The sequence below is a fragment of the Sceloporus undulatus genome, chromosome 5 (genome assembly GCF_019175285.1).
Source record: "Sceloporus undulatus isolate JIND9_A2432 ecotype Alabama chromosome 5, SceUnd_v1.1, whole genome shotgun sequence".
Taxonomy (NCBI): domain Eukaryota; kingdom Metazoa; phylum Chordata; class Lepidosauria; order Squamata; family Phrynosomatidae; genus Sceloporus; species Sceloporus undulatus.
The window spans coordinates 20,819,244-20,832,922 of NC_056526.1; the positions used below are offsets into that span (position 1 = coordinate 20,819,244).

The following is a 13,679-nucleotide window of genomic DNA, read 5'->3' on the forward strand; positions in this document are numbered from 1 at the left end:
AATCCTGTCAGGAAAAGTTTATATAACCAAGCATCCTGACATTTATTAGTAGAAGCAATAATTGTTGTAGTTCTGTTGGGAGCACTTCCTGTAATGGAAGGCTCATGTACACAGCCTTATTGTGAAAAGGAATAGCATTAAAGCCATTTGGCAACTACAAGTCATTATTTTTAATGATCACTTGTGCAAAAGATAGTGACTTCCACTGGGGGAAGCAGGACCAAAATGCAGGTTGTAACTGTGATCCAAAACGAGAGGTGTGGTGGAGGGAAGTGGGGGAAAGGACCTCACCAGCTTCAAACACATTTACCATAAAAATTATTTGCCTCTATGTGACTAAGCCTTAGGGCAAGTTAGTGCTGACATGTGTGAGGAATGTCCCAAAAATGATGCATATGTAGAGAAAGAAATATGACATGAGGATGGAGTAGGTCATCAGAGGAAAAGCGGAAATATCTATTACTATCTGCCCTAGCAAATATGATGGTGACACTCATAGATGCCTGCAAGGCATTCTAAGAACAAAAATGCTTGCCTTCATAATGATTTTAACATCACTGCTGAAACAAATCCAAATGAGATGTCTAATGCATTATTATGTCCAGTTCTGCAGGATCAGTTTTCAGCTCCTTCAGTCTGAGGATATGTGTAAGATGCTTGTTGCAGTTTGACCCAGTTCATATCTCCTTGACCCTTTTCCATCGTGGTTTATTTGAGTCACCCAAGGGAAAGGTTGAGTGGATGGGTGCAGGGAGTGGTAAACTATCTGGAAGGAAGTGGGGTGGTAATTTCTCCTCTGTTGACGGGGATAATGGCACAACCTCTCTAGAAAAAAGTCTTCCTGGGCCCAGGAGTTCATAGGAATTATTGCCTCATGAATACCCCATTGAGGGCAAGATTGTGATATCAGACCCAAGTATTTTTTGGAGGTTTATCTAGATCTATATCTATTCCATTCTAGGTTCCTGCCTGATTATGGAATGAACTCAGCTCCAGTCACCATGACCTCCATTGTCAGGAAAGGGCATTGTTTTGTGGTGGTTTCACTCCTATGTATAGAACAAGTTCCAGAGGACAGCAATTTGGTGGCTGAATTTTGGCCCTGCACAAATCTTGCTGCAGACTACATTGAGGTGTGATGTTGTCTCTCACACTACTTGATATTCATATGGAACTTCTGGATGCAGACCTTAGTAGCTTTGGAATAGCTGCACTATAAGAGTGTAGTGCGGTAATGTGCTGTAAATCATTTTTGACAATTTAAGGAGGGGCATTTAGAATTCTCAGCCAGAGAGCTATTAGGCTTCACTGAACTACAAGCCTGAGAATGCAACAGGAGGTAGCCAAAGCAGTAAAAGTGGAACAACTGCACTATACGAGTGTAGTGCGGTAATGTGTTGTAAATCATTTTTGACCCTAAGGAGAACCTAACATGTGGTTTTCTTGGTAAGATTTGTTCAGAGGGGGTTGTCTTTGCCTTCTTTTGAGACTGAAAGTGTGTGACATGCCAAAGGCCATCCAGTGGGTTTCTATAGCTGAGCAGGGATTCAAACCAATTTTTAAGGGCTAACCTTCACATGCATATATCTTTGAGAACACAGAGAATTATGTCTCATGATTTCTTTCTTTCATTCCTTCAACATTCTTTGTATGTTTCAAGCGAGACAGAAACTGTGGATTTTTTTTTTTTACAAAATTTGCAAAATGTAGAAAATTACCTTTAAGATGATTGAATATTGTGACACCCTTGAATCCATCCATTAACTGAGCAGTCGTGGCATGATGTTTTGGTGAAAGATGGAAGCCTGGGTATTTTTAATTAATTAATAAAATAACATAATAGAATCATAGAAACAGGGTTGTAAGAGATTTCAAGGGCTATCTAGTCCACCACTGCCATGCAGGAACTCACAATCAAACCACCTCCAACAGATGGCCATCCAGCCTCTGTTTAAAAACCTCCAAGGAAGAAGACCCCACCATTCTCTGAGGGAGTGTGTTCCACTGTTGACATGATCTTACTGTCAGGAAGTTCCTCCTAATGTTTAGGTCGAATCTCTTTTCCTATAGCTTGCATCCAATTGTTCCGGTTCCTATTCTCTGGGGCAGCAGAAAACAAGCTTGCTCCATCCTCAATATGACACCCCTTCAAATATTTACACAGGGTTATCATATCACTTCGTAACCATCTCTTCCCCAGGTTAAACATATCCAGCTTCCTAAGTCTCTCCTGATACAGCATGGTTTCCAGACCCTTCACCATTTTGATCACCCTCATCTGGCCATTCTCCAGCTTCTCAACATCCTTTTTAAATTGTGGTGCCCAGAACTGGACACAGTATTCCAGGAGAGGCCTGACCAAAGCAGAATAGAATGGCACTATTACTTTCCTTGATTAGATACTATACTGCTATTGATGCAGCCTAGAATCACATTGGCTTTTTAGCTGCGGCATCACCCTATTGATTCATGTTTAACTCATGGTCTACTAGGACTCCATGATCCATTTCACATGTACTGCTGTCAAGACAGGTGTCCCCCATCCTATATCTGTCCATTTTGTTTTTTCACCCTGAGTGTAGTACCTTACATTTCTCCCTGTTGAAGTTCATGTTTCTAGTTTTGTCCTAGCCTTCTAATCTATTAAGGTCATTTTGAATTTTGATCCTGTCCTCTGGGGTATTAGCTATTGCTCCTAATTTGGTGTCATCTGCAAATCTGATGAGCATGCCATCTTTCCTTTCATCCAAGTCATTGATAAAGATGTTGAATAGCACTGGGCCCAGGACAGAACCCTGTGGCATCCCACTGGTCACTCTTCTCCAAGAAGTGTTTGGCCAGTCAGCCAATTACAAGTCCACCTAACAGCTAAATTTTCTGGCCCACATTTTACTACCTTGTTAGCCAGAATATTGTGGGAGACCTTATCAAAGATCTTACTGAAATCAAGATACACTACATCCGTAGCATTCCCTTCATCTACCAAGCTATATATATATGAGAGAGATAAGATTAGTCTGGCACGATTTGTTTTTTGAGAAACCCATGTTGACTTTTTGTGATTATGACATTCCCTTCTAAATGGTAATAGACACTCTAATGAGCCACTCTAGAATCTTTCCTGGTATTGATGTCGGGCTAATCAGGCAGTAACTGTTTGTGTCCTCTTTCTTCCCCTTTTTGAAGATGGGGATAACATTTGCTCTCCTCCAGTCTGCTGGGACATCTCCTGTTTTCCAGGAGTTGTCAAAGATTATTGCCAATGACTCTGAGATTACTTCTGCCAGTTCTTTTAATACCCTTGAATGTAGTTCACTTGGCCCTACAGACCCGAATTCATTTAGACTAATTTGGTATTCCTGTACTACCTCTATACTTATTCTGTGCTGCATTTTCCTTACTGCATTATCTGCTCCATTTTCCTTAAGCTGAGCACCCCTTTCCTATTATGAGAAGACTGTGGCAAAGTAGGTGTTGAGTAGTTCTGCCTTTTTTCTGTCCCGTTAGCAATTTCACCATCTTTTCCATCCAACGGCCCTACTGTTTCCTTCTTCCTTTTGCTAGAGACATACTCCCCCCCCCAAAAAAAACCCTTTTTATTGTTCTTAATCTTTTTAGCAAGTCTGAACTCATTCAGCACTTCAGTTTTTCTGATTTCCCCCCTACACATGCTAGCTATTTGCCTGATTTCCACTTTGGTGATTTCCCTTTTTTCCAATTTATATACAAGTCCCTTTTAAAACTTAGCTCATTTGAAAGGTCTTTGGTCATCCATCCCATTTTTCCTCCTCATTGGAACAGTTTGAAATTGTGCTTTCTGTATCTCTCCTTTGAGAAATTTTGAGAAACTCCGTTTTGAGAATATGTCACCCTTCTCCTGATGTTGGACCCAAGGCATCTTATAGTAAGATTAAAACAAGATACTATTGAAAGCCTAACAATAAAAAATGGCTAATATGTTAAAATACCAATAATGCGAAATACATTTTAAAACGTTAACAATAAAAATAAACCTGAAGCACATGCATATGTGTCTATGTGCCTTCAAGATGCTTGATGACTTATGGCAACCCCATTAATTTTGTAGAGTTCTCTTAGGCAAGGAATATTCAGAAGTGGTTTTGCCAGTCTCCTCCTCTGAAATATAACTGACAGCACTTGAAATTTGTTGGTAGTGTCCCATCCAAGTAGTAACCAGGACTGACCCTACTTAGCTTCCAAGATCAGACAAGTGCTTTGAGGTATTCAGGAAACAAACTGTTCAATCACAATCATTCACCACATGCCTATTTAAATGTAAAAGATTTTTACTTGCCAGCAGAAAGAGAGTAGAGAACGGGTCGTAGAGCAATGTTCGGAAGACAACCTGCTCTCTCGATCCCTGTCCCTCATGGCTAGCGGCCCAGGGGGGACCGGTAGTAACATCATTGTTACACCGGATTATTAATACATCTTTGAGGGAAGGGCAATTTCCATCTGAACTTAAATTGGCCACTGTAAAACCGTTATTGAAAAAGCCCTCCCTCGACCCCCTGGTACATAACAATTATCGGCCAGTCTCGCTGCTGCCATTTTTGGGGAAGGTGATCGAGAGGGCGGTTGCAATCCAGCTTCAGGCGGTCTTGGATGAAACGGATTATCTGGACCCATTTCAAACTGGCTTCCGGGCGGGTTACAGGGTTGAGACGGCCATGGTCGCCTTGGTCGATGATCTCCGTCTGGGCATCGACAGGGGAAGCGTGTCCCTGTTGGTGCTCTTGGACATCTCAGCGGCTTTCGATACCATAGACCATGGTATCCTTCTGGGGTGCCTGGCAGAGGTGGGAATCGGGGGCACTGCGCTCCAGTGGTTCCAGTCCAACCATCTGGGAGGTCCCAGATGGTGCAGCTGGGAGACGTATGCTCCGATGAGCGGGCCCTTAAAACTGGGGTCCCTCAAGGAGCCATTCTGTCTCCCATGCTATTTAACATTTACATGAAACCGCTGGGAGAGATCATCCGGAGACATGGGGCGTGGGGTTATCAGTACGCTGATGACACCCAAATAGTCTTCTCTATGTCTCCGACTGATGCAGTGACTGAGGATGGCGTCTCTCCTCTCGTGGCGTGCCTGGAGTCAGTAATGGGCTGGATGAGGGAAAACCGACTCAAACTGAATCCAGAGAAAACGGAGGTACTTCTGATAGGTTCCCCTGGTCCAGGAATGGCGGTAGTTCCACCTGTCCTGAACGGGGTCACGCTCCCTGTGAAGGACTCTGCGCGCAGTCTGGGGGTGCTTCTTGACTCGTCGCTTCACCTGACTGCTCAGGTGAATGCGACGGTCAGGAACACCTGTTATCAGCTTCGGCTGATTCGCCAGCTGCGCCCATGCCTGGCCCAGAGGGACCTTGAAACTTTTGTACATGCTCTGGTAACCTCGAGATTGGATTTCTGCAACGCACTCTACATGGGGCAACCCTTATACCAAACTCGGAAGCTACAAATGGTACAGAATATGGCAGCCAGGCTGGTCACTGGTACTTCCAGGGCCAGCCATATTACACCTGTGCTTAAAGATCTGCATTGGCTGCCTATTCGCTTCCGGGCACAATATAAGGTGTTGGTAATGACCTATAAAGCTCTAAATGGCTTGGGCCCAGGATACCTGAAGGACCGCCTCTCTCCGTACATTCCGCCCCGCACCCTCAGAACATCTGGGCAGCAACTCCTTAGGGTGCCAGGGGCTAGGCTGTCCTCCACTACGAGGAGGACATTCTCCATCGCCGCCCCGGCCCTTTGGAATACGCTGCCCATAGAGCTCCTCTCGATTACCTCCCTAGCCCAATTTAGAAAGGACCTGAAAACCTTTCTTTTCCACCTTGCATTCCCCGAATAGAGTTCAGTGGGCCTCTCTTCCTCTCCTGTGGCAAAGAGGATGGGCTAACGGGGGCTTTATACTGTTTTATATTGTTGTGTACTGTTTTTATTGATTATTGTATTGTATTTTTATGTTGGAAACCGCCCTGATCTACGGAAGGGCGGTATATAAATAAAACTTTTATTTATTTTATTTATTTATTAATAACTGAGAAGGCCCTCACACATGTCTTCACTAGAGGGGCTTGTGATGGTGGCAGGACAGAGAGAAAGACCTCTTTCAATAATATTGAGACTCAGGAAGACTCAAACAGGGAGATATAAGGGGTGTACATTGCCAGATCGGGGCCGTGGCAACCACATGCCATGGCCCCAATCTGGCCTTTGTGCAATGCAAAAAGGGGCCACACTACAGCACCTTTTCGTCGCTTCTTTGGCGCAGCACATCTAAGCACTGCACCAAAGATGTGGCATGATGCTGGCCCCCATCTGGTCAGGCGGGTGCCATGGGGCAGCATCTGGGTGACAGGCATGCAAACGCCACACCCCCACTCCACCCCGGCTCTTTATGCCGGTCTGTTGACGTCCATAATCTTTCAGATAGTTTGGACCTGAGCTGCATAAGGAGCTTTATGGGTCATAAGCAACATTTTCATTTGTGACCAGTAGCCTGGGATGCTGTTTCAATAAAGGAGTTTATTTTTCCCATATAACCAGCCAGATTCAGCATTCTGGCCATAGCATTTTGGACCAACTACCTTTTTAAGACAGTACCATGTAGAATGTATTGCAGTAATCTAAATGGAAGGTGATCAAAACATCTATTACTGTGGCCAGACATTCTGTCACTTGGAACAGGCACAACCGGCACACTAGTTTTAACTGTGCAAATACACCTCTCACTGTGGCCAGGAGTACATGGAAGTCACCAATATGAAATTCAGGGGGAACACAAGTCCAGGCAATATAGGCTAAATCTCTATTCCTGATCTACATTTCAAATGATTAGGATCACTGTCTTGTTTGGATTAAGCTTCAGTTTGTTCACTTTCTTCCAGTTCGTTACTGACAGCAGACACCGTTCAGTAGTGGAAGAGCCTTCTTGGAATTAGATGGAAAAAAGAGATAAAGCTAGATGTCCTTAGCACACTGGTGGCAGAAAATCAGAACTCCAGATAAACTCACCTAGCAGTATATGTATGTGTGTGTATGTATGTATGTGTTCAACAGAATGGAGGACAAAACTGGACCCTGAGGCCAGCACCCAGGGCATCAGACAGGTACCAGAACATTATCTTACCACTCCTCAGTTATAGATGCCTTTAGCATGTCAGTATATCTGTTCTCCTTAAAAAGTAATTTTCCAAGCTTTGCAATATCACCACTCAGGTGAGAATAGTTTGCCTTTCTTCTGAACATTTTCACAGCAAGTGAATGAGTAATCAGAATGTCCTTTTTGATTGCATAAGAAGATGACTTGCAATGAACCTAGGCAAAGGAATCCTTTAATATACATTTTCTTTATGCTCTGCACAAAAGAAAGCATCTCAGGCCTATCACATTGAGATGGGCTTAATACTTCTGATTTTAAAATCAAATGAACAGTAATGCATTTCCCACCCATAAGTTTAAAAATCATAGGTGGAAGACAGATGTTGAAAAAGCTACCTAAGGGAAGAGTTTAAAATTAACGGTAAGAATATAAACTGGTTCGGATACATACAAATCACGCAAAGATATAAACAAGATCTACAAAAAGAAGGTTTCGAAAAAGAACCAAATAAATTGGACAAACTTATATGGGGAAAAAGATAAAGGGAAAATCTCAAAATTATAGAGATTACTCTTACAAAGAGATCTGGAACAGGAAACAGTATCCACATATATGATCAAATGGGCACAGGAAATAGGACATGAAATACCGCTAGAAAACTGGGAGATGGCATTTAAGAAATCTAATCTATTTACAGCCTCACAAGATCTTAAAGAAAATCATATAAAAGTTGTTAATAGATGGTACTTTAAGCCACTAAAATCAGCTAAAATATACAAATTAGGGGATAATAGTTGTTGGAAATGCCAGAAGGAGAGAGGATCCTATTATCATATGTGGTGGGCTTGCCCAGAAATAAAGAAATTTTGCTGAAAATACATAAAAAATAGAGCAAATGTTGAAAATAGATTACTCTTTTGTTCCAGAGTTCTATCTATTAAATATGATCTCTGTTATAGAGACCAAAACAGAAAAAATGTACGGGAGAGTAATACTGTATTTAGTCATAGCTGCTAGAATTTTCCTGGCAAAAAAAATGGAAAAGGGGTTATGTACTTACTTTAGATGACTGGCTTCAGAAAACATTAGAATTAAAAGACATGGATTGTTTAACAGCATTAGTCAATAATAAGTCAAAACAAAAGATAGAAAAGGAATGGGACCCAATCAAAAAATATTGGACAGAGTCATGGGACATAAAAGAAGATTTCTTATAGAAAAATGGTTGAAAAGAATTGTCAAACAATACAAAATAGGAAAGAAAGTATACAAAGAAGAAAATAAATATAGCAAGGTTAAATAGAGTTAGAAGAGATACCAAAGAACAATAAGACAAAAGAAAATGTGGAAGATGCAGTATCTAATGCTATAATAAGGAAGGTTTAATGAAATTAACATAGTATATTTGAGTCTTGGAGGACAGTATGAGATTACGCAGATGTTTTGTTATATTATATCAGATTAAGGTTTGACTACACAATGGAGGTAGCAATCTTTCATTTCATAATGTATTGATTTTATGGAAATTAATAAAGATATATTTTTTAAAAAGCTACCTAAGACAATCCCATGAGCAGAACACTGATCTATATAAAGAACACATCAAAAGGATGTTGTTGTTGTTGTTGTTGTTGTGTGACCTCAAGTTGTTTCCAACTTATGGTGACTGGGGTTTTCTTGGCTAGATTTGTTCAGAGAGATTTGTTGCCTTCATCTGACCATGAGTGTGACTCACCCAAGGCCACCCAGTGGGTTTCAATGGCAGACCAAGTATTCTGAGATCTAGTCTAGTGCTCAGACCACTACACCACAATGGCTCAAGAAGGTTTATAGCCAATATAATGTATCTCTGAAATTGTCTGTTAGCATATTCAAGTTACACGTGTCTAAAAGTGGCTAGTCTATCCTGAGATATGCAGTTGGAAAGGGTGACTGGGTAAAAATAAATTGGTCTGTCTATCTATCTTAACTAAATATTACAAACATCAATACTTTATTAGCACATTTAGTACATGCAAATATTTATAACTGGCACAACCAAGATGAATTTAACCACTTTTAAGGGTCAATTGGAGCTGATAGGCATGCGCTCCATGACTCCTGTTGCAATAACGAACTGAGTAGGGTTGAATTTTGGATGGATTGTCTCTGGAGGCCTACACATTTGGGCTTGCCATGATAACCAGACATTAAATGAAGCCATTCATTTACTGCAGTCATTGTAAAAGACTCTGCTAAACCTTCTGCTGTCAGGTGGGCAGTTACCAAGGACAGAACATCCTTGGTGGCAGCTCCCAGCATGAGGAACAACCTCCCTAAACATTGCAATGTGCTGTTTGTTATTTCTTTCATTTTAGTGTCAAGTTGAAACTATTTGATTTGAAATAAGTGGTCAGACATAAAAGCTGTGGAGACCATAGCTTCTCCACACAGCATGTGCTTTTGAGCAGCACGCTCAAAAGGGTAAGTCTCCCTTCTTGCGGTGTCATTTAAGGCAGCCACAGTGCAAAGGATATTCAAACAAAGCCATCCTGGTAAAAAGGAAGTGAGCCAGTGTGGGACAGTACACAGAATATTGATCCTGGCTTCAAATCCCAACGTAGCCATCAAAATCACTTGACAACCCACAACCAGTTGCATTCTGTCAGCCTAACTTATCTCATAAGCACAGGAATGATGTAAGGATAAAATTTTAAAAACAACAGCATTGTACATGCTGTCCCTTTGAGTAAGGGCGAGGTAAAAATGAAGCAAAAACAAGTACATTCCAAGGTCTTCCTTGGCATTCCTGTTTGGATCAATATAATGAGAAGTTGTAGAGATATGCCATGTGCTATTATTTAATGAATGAAACAATAACCAGCTGCAGAAACCCATGATGAAGCTACATAAAGGCAAATTGTAATATTTTCCTAATGCAGGAGTGGATAGCCCATGAGCTTTGGTCTAATTCAAGACCCCTACAAGCAACCAGTTCATACATTTTTGACATGAATAATATGCAAACAGGACAGTCCAGCGAACCCCCTCCACTGGTTTCATCCCCAGCATGTGTCATATAGCACTGAAGAGATTACTACGGGGGGGGGGGGGGGGGAGAGAGAATACAAATTCCAAGAGAAATAGGTCCTGCTCCACAAGGTTTACAGTGGTTCAGGAGGTCAGGCTGAAAGGCAATATAACAGATTTGTTGCAAAGCCCCTTAAAAGACTAAGTTCTAGTTCTGATTTTCTGCTCTGCCTGTGCTTTTTTTCACACCTACGGCTGTTACTCAGAGAACACTGGTCTTAGTCTAGTGCAGAATTTTATCAAGTTCACCAAGAAAAACAGCCAAACATTCAGGCCAGAGAGGACTGAAAACTGAGTGACTTTTCTTTTAAAACTCCTTTGGGAAACAACAAGAACAACAGGGATATTTATTTGTCATTCTTATACAATCCTATTTGGATGGCAGCCAGAGACCTGTCTCAAGCACTCTGGATGCTAATCACATTGATGTGGATTCTTTCTTTCTATATCTCTGGCAAGTATTCAATGCAACAGTCGAACAAAAATATAATAAGGGCTTTCTTCCATAAATGGCCAAACCCCTATATGCAAAAGCAATATGTTTGGGATGAGTCTAGCCCAATTATTTTCACTAGACCATTGTTGCCATGAATTGAGCAAAGTCATCATGGATTAAAAGATTTCTTATTATTAACCACTTACATGTTAAAGAGGTTTAGTCCAATGCGATAGAGCCTCTTCCTCATGGTGTCTGTGGAAAGAGTAGGGGATTTGCAGCTGCCTGGATTCTCACAGTGGTACCGTGGAAGGCTTAGTATCATGGCCTGCAGGGCTTCCTTTGAGGATAACTCTGAGGCAGACTTGGCTGAGGTGGAGGTGCTGCTGCTGCTCAGTTGCTCTGAATTGTCCACATTTTCGGCCTCGGAGGCCTTGCTCTGCCCTGTCTCATTGTTAGAGCCAAATTCGAGCTTCTGCACCATCATTTGTTCTGGTTCTGGTTCCCCTCCCCCCAAGCCATTGGTGCTGATGTTCTCCTCAGTTTCTGTATGACTATTCTGGAGAATTTCTGAATCAGGCTGCCCTTCTGGAACAGCTTGAGGCTCTTGGCCCTCTTTTCCCGCATCTTCTGGGATTTCTTCTATTTTGGCAGCTTGAGTAATCCCAGCCTGGGTGTTGTTGGCAAGGCAGTTTGCCATAGACACCGAGGTAGATGAGGAGACAGAGAAGTTCTTGTTATCAATCTGGACAGTGACATCCCTGAAGGCCATCATGAGGGTGCTGCTGCTCTTTGGCAGTGTATCCGGCAGCAAACCTTCCTCTTTTTGCTGGTCCTTCAGTTCAGCTTCCAGGTCTTGATTTGGTTGCACTGAACCAGTACTGAATGTTTCCCTTATCTGATAGGAGCTGCCATCTTGAAGGGAACACATAGTCTTCAAGCTCCATGTGCTGAGGGCATCATCTATAGATTTGGCCAAAGATTGGACTTGCTCAGTGAAAGAGTCCTCTAGTTCAGTCAGTGCCCCGCTGATAGTGGCTGGCAAAGATGGAGATCTCACCAAGGGGATGCCAACAAAATTGTATCCTTCCACCAGGGCTTTCTCAGCAGAGAAACTTTCAGAGTTCTGAACTCGTACTTTCCTCAGTGAAATCCGCCGTGGCATGCGGCTCTCCAGAAGTGAGTTCCGTATCTTCTCAAAGTTTTTGCTGAGCTGGTACTGGCGGAAGGCCGTCTGGATAGTGCAGGCTGCCCTCCGAGATACCAAGTGGCCTCCGTATTTGTGCTCTAGCATTTCGATCTGAAACACACAAACAAGACTTTTTTTTACAAAATTGATTTCCGAACCATATCCATGATCTCTGTTACCAAACTGATTACTTCCAAATGGTACTGTCAAAGAATCAGTGCAGCATTTGTGTGGACCACCCCTCTCTCCCTGCACTGCAGTACTTTCAAAACTATCTCCTTTTTTCACAACTGAATGTCCTTCATTGCAGTACAGAGGTACCCTGGGTTACGAAATTAATTCGTTCCGCCGCTGCTTTCGTAACCCGAAAAGCTTTCGCAAGCCGAAAACCCATAGACGCTAATAGCGAAAGCCGCGATTTGGTGCGAAAAAGCGCCGAAAAGCACCAAAAATTTCCTTCATAACCCGAAATAACCTTCGTAACCCGGAACAGTTTTTTTAATCGATTTTTTTTCGTAACCCGGAAATTTCGTAAGGCGGCGCATTCGTATCCCGGGGTACCACTGTACTCTTATCTTAGTCTAACTCAAAGTTGAATCAGATTATGCATCTCTCATAATTAGGCCCATTGAATGAAAGGCAGGGAGCATGTACCTTTCTCTCACTCCACCATGGATAGGCCCACATGAACATGTAGGAAAGGAATGACTGAACATGGCTTATGAACTGGATATACACTGGCAGCATTGGGACATTACATCTTTTCATATGGGACTGGTGGAAAGGGTGCCAACATTCTGGGTGGGCAAGATGTGTTTAACTCATACTCCCTTTCATGCAATAGCAGAAACATGGGTGGTACATAAGTCAACTAAGCACTGGGGAGTTTGACATTCCTTTTATGTCATTTAAAAACAAGGTTAGAGAAAAAACAATTTATATATATTTTTAAAAAACTGGTGGTTTTGGTTTAAACTGGTTTGTTGTTGTTGTTCAAACTGGTGCATTTTGCATTAATGTTTTAATGAAAAAAATGAATCCTGCTTATTATATGGATCCTGTGAAACATTTTATGTATTAGAAAGCTTCATCAGCCATGTTTTAATGTTAACATTAACAATCCAAAGTAACTGGGCTTTGATATGATTTACATCTTTCAATAAAACTTTGGGAATTGTGTTGACAAGTCAGTAGCCTATTTATAGGAGTACAGGAATACACCAATATAGGACTAAATTAGAAAACTAAGTAGCAAATATAGTTCAGTTGTTATGGTCACTAGTTTAAATAGCAATTGTTCTTTTAAAAGTGCTTTTTAAAAGGAATTTGTTTTGGTTGAATTATAGTTAATTGCAGGATTTGTTTCTGAATGGCATTTCTTGCAATATAAAACAGAATTATTAAAAAGAAGTAACTGACACTGGATAATGGTCTAGTAATTAAAAACTGCCAATAAGCTGTTAAAGTTAAAATGTTTCAATTCAACAACCATTGTTGCTCCAGGAGGAGGGGTGGAAAATATTAATAATATCCAGATTTTAATCTGCCTTGGTCCAGGCCTCAGAGGAAGAGAAGAATGCTGGACCTGATCCCCTCCCCACCACCATTCTCTTGTCCTTTTGTGTCGTGTCTTTTTAGATTGTAAGCCTGAGGGCAGGGAACCGTCTATTATCCCCTCTGTTGTAAGCCACCCAGATTCCGCATGATTGGGCGGCATATAAATAAATCCTATTATCATTATCATTATCATTATCATTATTATTATTATTTACAACTCAGGCCGAGGCTATTTGAAGGACTGTCTTTCCATATGAGCCTTCCCTATCTCTCAGGTCTGCACTTCTTTCTATCTCACC

General features: G+C 41.7%; 1 protein-coding gene across 8 annotated transcripts in view; it reads right to left on the minus strand.

Moving 5' to 3' along the window:
• The window catches only part of IQSEC3 (IQ motif and Sec7 domain ArfGEF 3), a 212,604-nt gene that overhangs the window by 55,706 nt on the left and 143,219 nt on the right, over nt 1–13,679 (minus strand). For all 8 annotated transcript variants that reach the window (XM_042466566.1, XM_042466565.1, XM_042466573.1 and 5 more), the window contains one exon: nt 10,841–11,934. In XM_042466566.1, coding sequence (XP_042322500.1) covers nt 10,841–11,934 — 1,094 coding nt within the window. The remainder of the gene's footprint in view (nt 1–10,840; nt 11,935–13,679) is intronic.